General features: G+C 48.3%; 1 protein-coding gene across 4 annotated transcripts in view; it reads left to right on the top strand.

Moving 5' to 3' along the window:
* The window catches only part of DOK4 (docking protein 4), a 57,278-nt gene that overhangs the window by 27,109 nt on the left and 17,234 nt on the right, over positions 1-12,935 (top strand). For all 4 annotated transcript variants that reach the window (XM_083625334.1, XM_083625332.1, XM_083625331.1 and 1 more), the window contains exon 3: positions 11,590-11,697. In XM_083625334.1, the coding sequence (XP_083481460.1) occupies positions 11,590-11,697 (108 nt within the window). The remainder of the gene's footprint in view (positions 1-11,589; positions 11,698-12,935) is intronic.

The following is a 12,935-nucleotide window of genomic DNA, read 5'->3' as shown; positions in this document are numbered from 1 at the left end:
CTCCCGAGACAAGACATATGCCAACCAACCTAACAACATTGTGTAAAGCCGTACAAAAAAGCTAACCTAATTTATAAGCTTAAAATTAAATAGGAGAGAGAATAATGTCCAACAAAGAAATAAAATGATATTAAAATCACTGTTCATAAATAATCCACATAATCTCACAGCAGTTAGCTTGCACACCTTGCATGGTAGCCACACACCTTACTGGTGGCAGCCTTCCCGACACACTTGGCACACACAGAATCATTGAATCGTGGAGTTGGAATGATCCCAAGGAGTCATCTAGTCCAGTCCTCTGCAGTGCAGGAGTTACAACTAAAGATTCTCTGACAGGAAACCTTCCAACCTCTTTTTTTTTTTAACCTCCAGTAAAGGAGAGTCCATCACCTTCCAAGAGAGCCTGTTCCACTGTCAGTTTATTCTGTCAGAAAGTTATTCTATATAACATACACACTGGCTACCCATGCAAGCCATGTGCACAGGCACACAGCACACACTCACTCATAAATAATACACCCCACACGCAGGCATGCGCCACCTCTCCTCTCAGTGCTGTGAAGTGGTGCTTAGCTGTGTGGAGAGGTTTAAATCTTTGCTTTCAGGCCATCACCATGATGAGGAGACTCTAGTGTAATGGATAGCCTTGCTGGAGCTTCACACACATCCCACAGTATCTGTTGTTGCTGTCTGAGAGTGGAACCTCTGAAACACACAGAAAAATATATATTAAAACTAAAATAAGCATTTAATAAATTCCTTAAATATTCACCTGTGATGTTACAAGTGCTGACTAGGAGGCCTGACTTTCAACATTGCATCTCTCAGTAACAGTAAAGAGGGTGGGGGGAAGATTTTCTTAGGAAAAACATTTATATTGGCTGCCAGAACTAAATAAGAATGATGCATTTACTGCATGATAAAAAGATTGTCTGGAAGTCTTCCACTTTGCTGATCACTGAAAAGTTCTTCAGAAACGATGCATGAAAATGTCAAGGCCTGATACTCACAGCCATATTAGTTCAGGGCTTTTCTTCTTCATCTCTGCAGACCTATGAATTGGCCTGACTTGCCCAAGGCAACCTTCATGCATGAGCAAGTATTTGACCCTGGTGTGCTGGCTGCCTGGGGCTGATGGGAATTGTAGTTTCAAATAGCTAGTGGGCACCAGGTTGGTGAAGGCTGCACTAGCCCTTAAGATCCACTGCAATATCTACTTTATTTCTTATTACAGTGGTACCTCGGGTTAAGAACTTAATTCGTTCTGGAGGTCTGTTCTTAAGCTGAAACTGTTCTTAACCTGAAGCACCACTTTAGCTAATGGGGCCTCCTGCTGCTGCTGCTACTGATCTGCTGCCACACAATTTCTGTTCTCATCCTGAAGCAAAGTTCTTAACCCGAGGTAATATTTCTGCGTTAGCGGAGTCTGTAACCTGAAGTGTATGTAACCTGAAGCGTCTGTAACCCGAGGTACCAGTGTACAGCCTTTTGGTTTACCTGCCAGAGCTCTGGTGGGTGGAATCCTTGTTCAGGAGCAAATCCAGACGGGAAATGGTGGCTTATGACTTGGAGCCAAATACTTAAGCGCACCTCTTGAACTATACCTTCATATACAAGTACGCATCCATATCTGAGTCACTGCAGATCAGGGTTTCTAACATAGAGAGCTAAAACTGGCCAGCGAATGCAGGCTTTCGCTGAAGCCTGGAGAGTGAGAGGCATCGGTGCGCACCGACCCCTCTCGCTCTCCAGACTTCAGGAAGCTATCCGCAAGCCTCGCGCACTCGGCGGGAGGTCCTACTGGCGCGCAAGGCTTGCGGGCGGTAGCCTGCAGCCCAAAGCACGGGGCGCGCTGCGGAGCATGCCCCGTGCTTTGGGCAGATGTCCGCAAGCCTCGCGCACCCGGCAGGAGATCCCGCCGGGCGCACAAGGCTTGCACGCAGCAGCCTGTTCTGGGGACTGGGGTCGGGGGAAGCTCGGGCTTCCCCCGCGCCAGCCCCGCGCCTGGGGGGGGGGAAATAATTTTTTCCCCTTTATTTCCCCCCCCCAAAAAAAATCTAGGTGCGTCCTATGGGGCGAAAAATATGGTAGTTCATAAGTTCACTCGTAACAATTAATGGATGCCAGCTGGAAATACGGTAACAGGCAAACTTTGCTGTCTCAAAGCTTTTAGCTGTGTTTACTAAATACAAGTAAAGCAAAGCAAGCTAAATTAGATTGCTCTTAAGGGCTTCAGAAAGTTTTCCAGTGTTGATTGAAAATTTTCCTATGCAGATTGTCATATACAAATTTCTCAAACTTGCATAGGGAAATTCAATTCCCCCCCTAAAAAAATCTGCATTGCTGCCTTTGAGGGAATGTATGGAGACTGTTGTCCAAATATCTACATAATGTTTTTTGGGGGGGGTTGAAATCTGCGATCCCTCCCCCCCCCCGCCCCCAATTCCTCCATACAACTTTTTGTCAGTGAATATGGCTGTGGAAAGAAGGCTGGGATTCATTAAAAGAAAATGTGTGCATGTACATCTGGATGGGGGGGAGAGACAGAACAGGCATGCATGGACAGCAAGATAGGAACGGAGGCCCTCGCCATGCCTGCTCTTCGTTCTGGTTATTGCAATCCATATCTGTGTAGGCCATAGCTGGCCCCGGGCATTTTTCTGCCCGAGACAAAGAGCATGATGCCTCTCTGCTCCACTTTCCACATACAGAAGCCCACTGGACAGGCTGTTAAATCTTATTTATTTCAATTAATTTTTATTAGTTTTCAGAAAGTTCAGTTGCAGCATATTATCAAACAAACAAGCAAACGGTGATAATAAATAATAACCAGATCAGATACTCTGTATCGTGCCAAGGGAAATTTATCACAGCATTCAGGTTACATTCCATCTCTAAATGGTATTAGCCACATTCGTTCTTAAACAGGAGGAGATTGCTCCTTACCTGAGAAACAGATATTAAAAGTCGGACCAAAATCATCCTTCTTACTTAGGCCCTCCTGGTGATTCACATCTCTGGTGGGGAATATGCTGAAGCACAATTCTGGCCTGTAGATTTTAGGGAACTACTGTAAAACAAAATCTTAATGTTGTTCCAACCTCCCAATTGGCACTTTTTTGATGGAGGCTAACTTAAACTTGATTATACAATTATTATTGATGGCAGCTAGAATGACTTGTGCACTTTAAAATTAATTTCAGCTCTAGTGAAGGGACTTGGATGGTCATGCTTAACAAACATAATTGCACCTATATGCCTCACTTGTGCATTGGCCAAAAAAGAGGAAATAATTCTCTGCAAAAAAGGGCATAATGGGAATCAGATTTACATAACATTTGCATATGTTGACTTGCATGCACAGATTAATAGCGGATGGCATGGAGGGGCAGCTTGACCTCGCTTGACCTCTGGGTGGTTGTGTCGCTGCTGCTTCCTGGGAGGTAGAAGCGGGAGGCAAGCACTACCCTTCCTCTACCTGCTCTCAAACAGCAGCAACACGGCCACCCAGAGGTCAGGTGACATAGATACACATTTAGGAATAATGTCTATAATTTAAATAGTAATGCAGTACATCTCACTGTAGTGTAGAAGACACTGACCCAGTGTCCAATGTGTCTGATGTCCAGGGAATGATTGTATAGTAGGACACATGGCCACCCTCAAAGGGACGGACTCCTCCACTGTACAGGGGGCAGCAGATACAGTGGTACCTCTGGTTAAGAACTTAATTTGTTCTGGAGGTCCATTCTTAACCTGAAACTGTTCTTAACCTGAGGTACCACTTTAGCTAATGGGGCCTCCTGCTGCCGCCGCACCGCCGCTGCACAATTTCTGTTCTCACCCTGAAGCAAAGTTCCTAACCCGAGGTACTATTTCTGGAGTCTGTAACCTGAAGTGTATGTAACCTGAAGCGTCTGTAACCCGAGGTACCACTGTATAGCTTAGGAGCTACAGTAGGGCAGGCTACGTTGCGCACACAGCTGCACCCTCCAGGAGAGGAGACCAACAAGGGGGCTCAGGAGGAATGGCCAGTAAATGGTCGCTCTTCCCCCTGACCTCCTAGCATTGGCTGTCTTAAGTTACCACAGCCAGTGTGGTGTAGTGGTTAAGAGCAGTAGACTCGTAATCTGGTGAACTGGGTTCGCGTCCCCACTCCTCCACATGCAGCTGCTGGGTGACCTTGGGCTAGTCACACTTCTCTGAAGTCTCTCAGCCCCACTCACCTCACAGAGTGTTTGTTGTGGGGGAGGAAGGGAAAGGAGAATGTTAGCCGCTTTGAGACTCCTTCCGGTAGTGATAAAGCGGGATATCAAATCCAAACTCCTCCTCTTCTTCTTCTTCTTCTTCTTCTTCTTCTTCTTCTTCTTCTTCTTCTTTTTACCAACGGTAAGGCTGGCCCTGATCACAAATGAATGCATCAGTGTTTTCTTTTTGCAAGGCATCATTTGGCAGAGATAGCTATTTGCATCCAGCTCTTTTTTCTAGGGGAAGGAAACCTAACATGGGGCTCCAGCCCCACATCATCCTCTTCTGCCCACCTAGCAGACAAGAAAATAGCCCTTGGTGTTCCAAACTTTATCTCTTGCTGCAACCCTCAAAAACTGTATTTCTTTATGAATAGCAGTCCAATCAAGTATTTTTTTTAAATTTAATCTCATTGGTTTCAACAAGACAGAGAGCTAAGCATGTGCTGTTTTACAGAAGGGATTCAGCTGCATAATGGGAATTTAGGTTTGCACAATTAAAGGGGATTAAAGCTTCCTGATGGAACAAATCCACTTAAGAAGAAGAAGAAAATGGGCAGGGGAAAACACTAAAAAAAAGCTGCAGGGGGAGATAATTATGGACATGGGAAGACGTCTGATGTCCCTGCAAACAAATTGGAACAAATGCTCCAGAAAGAGAGAGTGGGCATCATATTGTTGCTGCTGCTGCTGTTGTTAATAATAATAATAATAATAATAATAATAATAATAATAATAATAATAATGTATTGAATTTATATACCACTCTATACCCTCAGGGCGGTTCACAGGATAAGGATGGTTCTGTGATGGTAGGGAAGAGAGAGAGCGGAGTCTGATATTGGACCACCCTCCACATTAGCTTTATTTAGATAACAGGTGAAAAGGAACCACTAGCACTGTGAACACCTCCCTCGTTCTCTTAGAATGGCAAATGGTGCCCACCTGAGAGGTGACAGAACTGAGTTTCCAGTGAGTTCCGGCTGAAAAAAAAGCCCTGCTTGCAACATTGTGGTGGGGATTAAGTGAGGAGCAGGGAGAACCATGTATGGCACCTCAAGTTCCTTGCAGAAAACGGTGGGTCGGGAATGCGATAAATACCGTATATTTCGCCCCTATAGGACACACTTTTTCCCCTCCAAAAATGAAGGGGAAATGTGTGTGCGTCCTATGGGGTGAATGCAGGCTTTCGCTGAAGCCTGGAGAGCGAGAGGGGTCGGTGCGCACAGACCCCTCTCGCTCTCCAGGCTTCACGGACCTCTCCGCAAGCAGCGGGAGCCTGTCGCTGGGCGTCCGCCGCTTGCGGAGAGTTGCCTGCATGCTGAAGCCTGCGCACGCTGAGCTCAGCGCGTCCAGGCTTCGCGGACCTCTCTGCAAGCAGCGGGAGCCCGGCGCTGGGCACCCGCTGCTTGCGGAGAGTTGCCTGCATGCTGAAGCCTGCGCACACTGAGCTCAGCGCGTCCAGGCTTCGCGCACCTCTCCGGAAGCAGCGGGAGCCGGCGCTGGGCTCCCACGGCTTGCAGAGAGCTGCCTGTTTGGGGGCTGGGGTTGGGGGAAGCTCGGGCTTCCCCTGCCCCAGCCCTGCGCCTGGGGGGGAAATAATTTTTCCCCCTTTATTTCCCCCCCTAAAAACTAGTTGCGCCTTATGGGACGGTGCGTCCTATAGGGTGAAAAATACGGTAAATACTAAATAAATAAATATTAAACTGCGAACCTGCCCGGGAGGCTGAGTGTGAGAGTCTTGCATTCTGAGGCGGGAAAGACCAGGAAATAGCCAGAGCTGCTCAGCTTCCTGCATGGCCCTGTCCACATCATGCTCCTTTGTGGTGATGACCTGTGGGGGGGTGGGAACTTTGCCTGTAGCCCCTCCAAGCCTCACAGGCGGCGAGTGCTATAGGCTTTGAAGCCCCTGTCTGGGCCTGCCTCCCTTAGGCCACTCCGTGGTGGAGACGCTTCCTTTGAAGAGCAGGCCCTCCTTTGAAACCGTCAGGGATGTGCTGGAGGTGGGCCGCATGGAACGTGCATTCAGGAAGCCATGCTACGTGCCGAGCAGGCGCCGGGCTCCCAGGGGGCTCGTTAGGTATCTGCCAGAACAGCAGAGGAGCATTGCTCTCCCCTCTTCAAGGCAGCCCATCGAATGCAGCCATTTTGCACAGGGCTTCCTCCCCACGGAAGACGCCGTTGGCTCACATCCGCCATGGTCCCCCTGCTCCGGAATGTTTTGCGGGAGGAACAACGACCCTTGTGGGCTGGGCTAGCTGGTCAGCCAAAATGTCTACAGCTCCACTGCGGAGAGTAGTTGGGGCGGAGGCGTTTTCCTTGTCAAGAATCCAGGCCAGCCAATGTGAGGTGGTGCATAATTAATGTATGGAATTAATTGCCTCAAGTAGTAGCCTCTGCCTGAGGGCCAGTCCAAGCATTGTGAGGCTCCCTCATCTGCACCGCAAAAAGGTAGTACAGTCATACCTCGGGTTGAAGTTGTTTCAGGTTGAGCGCTTTCAGGTTGCGCTCCATGGTGACCTGGAAGTAACGGAACACGTTACTTCTGGGTTTCGCCGCTCGCACATGCACAGATGGTCAAAATGACGTCACGCGCATGCGCAGATGCAACGAATCGCGACCCGTGCACACACAGACGTGGGGTGCATTCGCTTCTGGATGCGAACGGGGCTCCGGAACAGATCCCGTTCATATCCAGAGGTACCACTGTAATGTTGCTTTTCTGGGAGAAAATGCTTCTTCACGAGGCGCATCATTAAACTACGGAACTCCCTCCCACTGGAGGCAGTGATTGCCACCAGCCTAGATGGCTTTGAGGATCAGAAGAATTCATGAAGGAGAGGGCTATCGATAACTACTAGCCACAATGGCTGTACTCTGCCTCCACAGTCAGAGAGGCAGTGCTTCTGAATGCCCGTTGCTAGAAGCTGCAGGCAGGGAGAGGGCTCTTGTGCTTGGGTCCTGCTCGCAGGTTTCCCACAGGCATCTGGTTGGCCACCGTGAGAGCAGGATGCTGGACTTTGTGGGCCATTGGTCTGATCCAGCAGGCTCTTCTTATGTTCTCAGTGTAGCTATCACCGAGCCTAATGCATTTGCTTGGTATAAAGCAAGGTACGAGCTTCATTCCTGTTCCTCCCCCTCCACCCCCTTTTGCCTGGCACTGCAGTTGCTGGAGGAGACAGATCCCCATTAGCCTGCCTCTTAAACTGCAGGAGAGCTGGGGCTGTGCACTGTATAAATTCATGCTAATAACACAAGAGAAGGAAGATGGGAGGTGGGAGAAAAGAGGCCAGCACTGAGCAAGGAGGCAGGCAAGGCCAGACTGCCTTTCCCACCCTGCAAATCATGTGATGAGCTGAGTCTGGGCAGGATCAGGTGTGCAGCAAAGGGCCCAGGGCAGGTGACCCGCTAGATGGAAATGGGAAAGGGGGTGGGTGAGGCCCTCTGAGGTGCCCACACCACTGCTGCAGCCCATCACTGCTCCTTCTGCTGGTAATTAAGTGGCGGCGCTGTAATTAACACTGGCGTTGTGACAGGTAGGGGAGTCCCGAGGGAGGCAGGAGGGCAGGAAGGGAGCTGTTAGGCAGGAGCTGTTTTTCCTTCTCTGCTCCCCACCCCCCACCCCCAGCTGCTGGGAAAAACTTGCTCATTTGGAGGCAGCCCCTTCCTCTCTCTCTCTCCCAGAAGAGCAGCAGCATTGCTGTGCTGGTGCAGAGAGAAAATGGGATTCGTGGTCGGCACAGCAGCGATTTCCCCAGCGTTCGGATACGCCGTTGCAGAGATGGAAAGGGCTTCTTGCTCTGGTTGCATCCCTGGCTCCCATTAGCTGTTGGGGATGATGGCGTAGAAGGCCAATTTGGGGGACTTCACCTGCTTGTAGGGCCTCTCAAACACGCTGGATCGTTGGCCGGCCACTCTCCTTCCCTGGCTGCATGCTCTGGGCCACATCACTGCTCTGTGGAATGAGATCTGAGGTGTAAAGTGCAGCGGAGCCCACAAATGCTCTGCCCAGGAATACTCAGAGTCAGAACAGTAATTAAAAAAGCAGGCAACACACCTTTGAGAGCCTTTCTCTTAACCTTGAGCAACTGCAACCAACCCCACAGCCCCAGGGCTCTGGTTGTTGGTTCACTGGGGAGATGGGCCCCTTGGCATCCCTTGTTAGAAATTGATCACTGATCATACTGCTATCTCTGTGGTGTGGACTGACAAGCAGGCAAAGGCCCTGTCCAGGACAGAGTTGCTAGTACAGGCTGTCATCCTTCCCCTGGAGGGCAGCCATTTACTCAAAGATGGCATCGTTTGCTGTTCAGTATGACTGTGGCCATGCAGGTTAACTTGCTTGACTTCGTGGTGTCGGTTCCAGAAAAAGTCATGTGTGAGTAGAGGCCAAACAGTGATTCTTGAGCTGCTCCAGAGTCTCTGCCCAGGGCTGTAGGCTTACCTTAGCTTGGAAAAATTGCACATAATAAATGCAGAATGGGATGGTGGCCACTGAATTCCACTATCCAATAATTTCAAGCCACCTCCCACCATTGGAAGCTATTTTGGCATACATGCATACATACATACATGCATACGTACTATTATTATTATTATTACTACTACTAGTAGTAGTAGTATTTAGTGATGTCATGGCATGCTTTTCCCAACCTCGATGCTTCCAGATGTTGTTCTAATACAGGTCCCATCAGCCGCAGCCAGCATGACTGGTGGCTGGGACTGATGGGAGTTGTGGTCCAAAACATCTGGAGGCCACCAGGCTGGGGGAGGCTGAATTAGATGGTCCAAGGAAGACATTGAGGGAGGAAAGACAGCACTGGGAGGTCTGAACATCTGGTGATGTCTACATCCACACTTAACCAGGAGTCTGATCTTAGAGGGGCATTTTTAGTGAATGCTGGTGTCTCAAGACATGCACTTTACATGGGGGCTGCCTTTGAAGGAAGTGGAAACATATTTGGGGGCAAAGTGTGGATGCCAGAGGTGCTGGCTATAGCAAGTTGATCAAATCACATTATGATTCTAGTCTTATTCCTGACCAGCTACAATAAATTGAGCCTGGGAAACAAATTAATAGCCAATGTGTTCTTGTTGTTTTGAAAATGCTTTCCCATTTAAAACAAAAAACACCCTGAAACACCCCAGGTTGCTTACATCCTATAGGCTTTGCCTTTATTGTATGTCTCCCTCCATGCGAAGTCCACTCTGTTGTGGCTTTTTGCATTTTGAGAGCAAGCAAATATTATCTGATTTCAGCCTCTGCTGGGCACTGCTTCTGCTTTGTTTAATTTTACAATTTTACTGAATATTCATTTATTGCATGTTTCAAAGGTGACCCTGACTCCGTATTTAAAAGAGGTATAAATGCTATGACAAAATTCACAAAGTCTGCAGCAGTCACCTCAGTGTATCTCTGAGAGGAATCTTTGCAGACGCACACAGTTTTGGTAGGACAGCTCTCCAGAGCTGTGCCTCTCAGTCTTCTCTCTGCTGAGTCCAGCTCCTTGCTGTTGTCTCGTGTGTGGGATGACTGTTCCCTTTATTCCTTCCTCCGGCTCCTAGGCCCCAGTCTAATTAGTCTGCATCTGCCATCTGCTGACTTGGAGACCTGAACCACTGGCGATCTGTATCCAGCCATCATTCACCGGGATTGTCCTTTGTTGTGAGCTCTGCCTCAGGGTCTGCTGTCCCCCAGGACAAACCTTCAGAGCCCTTCCTGTTGGAAATGAGGCTTCTCCTGGGCTCATGACTTCCTCCAGAGCCTTTGTTGTCTTCCCTCTTCTTCCACGCTGGCTGGCCTTCGTCCTTATCTCCACACTCGCCCAGCCTGAGCATCACCTCTTCCTCCCTCATCCACCTTGCCTCTGAAACATCTCACCTTCCCCCTTGTCCAGATGGACAGTAATGCTTCCAATGCAGGCATCAGAGGCTTAGGCCACATATGCACCAATTAGGTAAAGCGCTATGATACTACTTTAAACCATCATGGCTCCCCCCCCCCAAAGAATTCTGGGAAGTGTAGTTTGTTAAGCGCATGAGAGTTCTTAGAAGATCCTTACTCCTCTTCCAGAGCAACAATTCCTAGAGTTTCCTGGGAAGAAGACGTATTGATTATTAAACCATTCTGAGTACTGTAGCTCTGTGGAAAGGAATAGGGGTCTCCTAATGATTATGGGAGCTGTCATTTGTTAAGGGTGCTGAAAATTGTTGAGAAACCTTTGTTTCCCTCCCAAAGTTACAATTCCCAAAGTTTCCTAGGAAAACTGTTAAACCACTCTGAACATTATTTTCAGGAGAGGTTAAATTCCAGAGTCCACTAGAGGATGGTGCAGTGCACTGTGTTATTTTGCTTTTTTGGCAGGGTGTATGGAAGATTTGGTGGTATTCATTCTCTGTGCATTGTTGCTTCATATATTTGACAGCTTTTGGAAATATTTGACTGATCAGTGAACTAGTTTTAATCTAACAAATGCCAGCACTGATTTTGGGTGCCTTCAGGCTGTCACAATGCCTTCAACAATAAACCAGCTCTGTTCTTTATAGGAACAATCTGCAGCAGAGAGGTGGTCGGTCATAATGTATCGTCTGTATCTTCTGCAGTCTGTGACTAGTTCCTCATTATGGAGTTAACTAGTACTAGATGCAATTGCAACAATATTCACGTTATTGGGTATCAATGGATTGCATGGGACCCCCAAAAGCACCTTTTTATTGCACATTCATGATGATTTGCACTCATGATGCTATCAGGGCAGTCACACGTGACCCCACTTTCAATACGCTTTGCTCCAGCAAATGTTTTGGGGCAAAGATCCTGCTTCATTTCCAATCGGAGCATATGCTGTATTTTCCTGCTGAAATCCCATAATCGTTTGGACCAGAGAGGTTCTCGGTTTGGGGGTGGGGGGTTGTCCTGCTTTTGTTCTGCTGTAGCCCCTCAGGGTGGCAATAATGCAGTGGCACTGGGAAAGTATTGCAGAATGTCTGCAGAGGAGAATAAATGCACCACATGCCCTACTATTGTGTTGATAATATGTTGCCGAACACAACCACAATAAAACTCTAACGATCCTTTGGAGGAAAAATGGGGGGGGAGGCTGATGCATATGCCCTCTCTCCCTATTTTATCCTCACCACAACCCTGTGAGGTAGGTTAGCTTAGGGCTGAGAGACTGTCATTGGCCCAAGGTCACCCAGTGAGCTTCCTGACCAAGTTGACAACACAGGGAGGGTTGGGTTGATTCACTTGTGTTCATGTAGGTGGCTGTTTTATCCTTTGGATGAGCAGGCCCCCTTCCCCTGGTGTTTACTTTCCTTCCTTCCTTCTCCCTCCCAGATTTACCGGCGTTGTTGGCTCGTCTTCCGAAAATCTTCCAGCAAAGGCCCTCAGCGGCTGGAGAAATATCCGGATGAGAAGTCGGTGTGTTTGCGAGGATGTCCAAAGGTTAGCCCCAGTTCCTGATGTGATGGTGCTGTTGCTGCTCCGTGGGGGGACAGGGGCTGGATAGAGCCTTGTGGGGGGAGGGATAGCTAATACTGCAGAAGATAGAATCAGGATGGCCTTAATGGATTGAAGAATTGGCCCAAACTAACACTATGAATTTCAATAGGGCAAATGTGAGGTTCTATGCTTAGGCAAAAATAATCAGATGCACAAATACAAGATGTGGGACACCTGCTTGCCAGTAGTACATGGGAAAAGGAGCTAGGGGTCTTAGTAGAGCACAAGCTTAACATCAGTCAACAGTATGATGCAGCAGCAAAAAAAAAAAATCTATTCTAGACTGCATCAAGTCTAGTAAGAGTACTGCTCTATTCTGCCTTGGTTAGACCCCACCTGAAGTTCTGTGTCCAGTTTTGGGCACCACAATTTAAGAAGGATATTGGCAAACTAGAACATGTGCAGAAGGTGGCGACCAGGAGGCTCAAAAGTTTGGAAATCAAGCCTTAGGAGGAGCCGTTGAGGGAGCTGGGGATGTTTAGTCTGCAGAAGTGGAGACTGAGAGATGATAGGATGCCCATCACTAAACATCTAAAGGTCTGTCGCATGGAAGATGGAGCAAGCTTGCTTTCTGCTGCTCCAGAGGGTAGAACCCAAACCAATGGATTCAAATGACAAGAAAATGAGGTTCTGACTATGCTTTAGGAATAACTTTTTGACAGTAAGAGCTGTTTGACAATGGGATTGACTGCTTTGGAAGGTGGTGGACTCTCTTTCATTGGAAGTTTGTAAGCAAGGTTTAGGTGGCCACCCGACAGGGATTCTTGAGCTGTGCTTTCTGCATTGCAGGGAGTTGGACTGGATGACCTTTGGGCTCCCTTCCAACTCTACAGTTCTATGATTCTTGGTCAGCATCTCGTACTTTCCCTTCTCGTACTTTCCTCCCCTTTGGGGAGACTGGGGGGTGGGCAACCTCCTACGCAGAGCCAGCTTGCAGTTTGCCTGCTCTAGTGATGAAGATTGGCCACCGTTTCCTAGTTCGGCGACATTCTCATTATCCTTAAATGCTTCCCCAGGGCACTCTTGTGGTCTGTGTGACATTGCATGCTGGAAAAAACCGTCCCTGCCCAAGGGAGTCATTGTGGCAAAAATAAACCTGTTTATGTTCTAGAAGCAGAACATAGTCCTCCTGCTTGAGTTCTCTCTCTGGCCATCCTTTCTACTCTTTCACCCAACCTCCT

This window comes from Podarcis filfolensis (assembly GCF_964270895.1).
Source record: "Podarcis filfolensis genome assembly, chromosome: 8".
Classification (NCBI taxonomy): domain Eukaryota; kingdom Metazoa; phylum Chordata; class Lepidosauria; order Squamata; family Lacertidae; genus Podarcis; species Podarcis filfolensis.
This window is presented reverse-complemented; position numbering and strand designations above follow the sequence as displayed.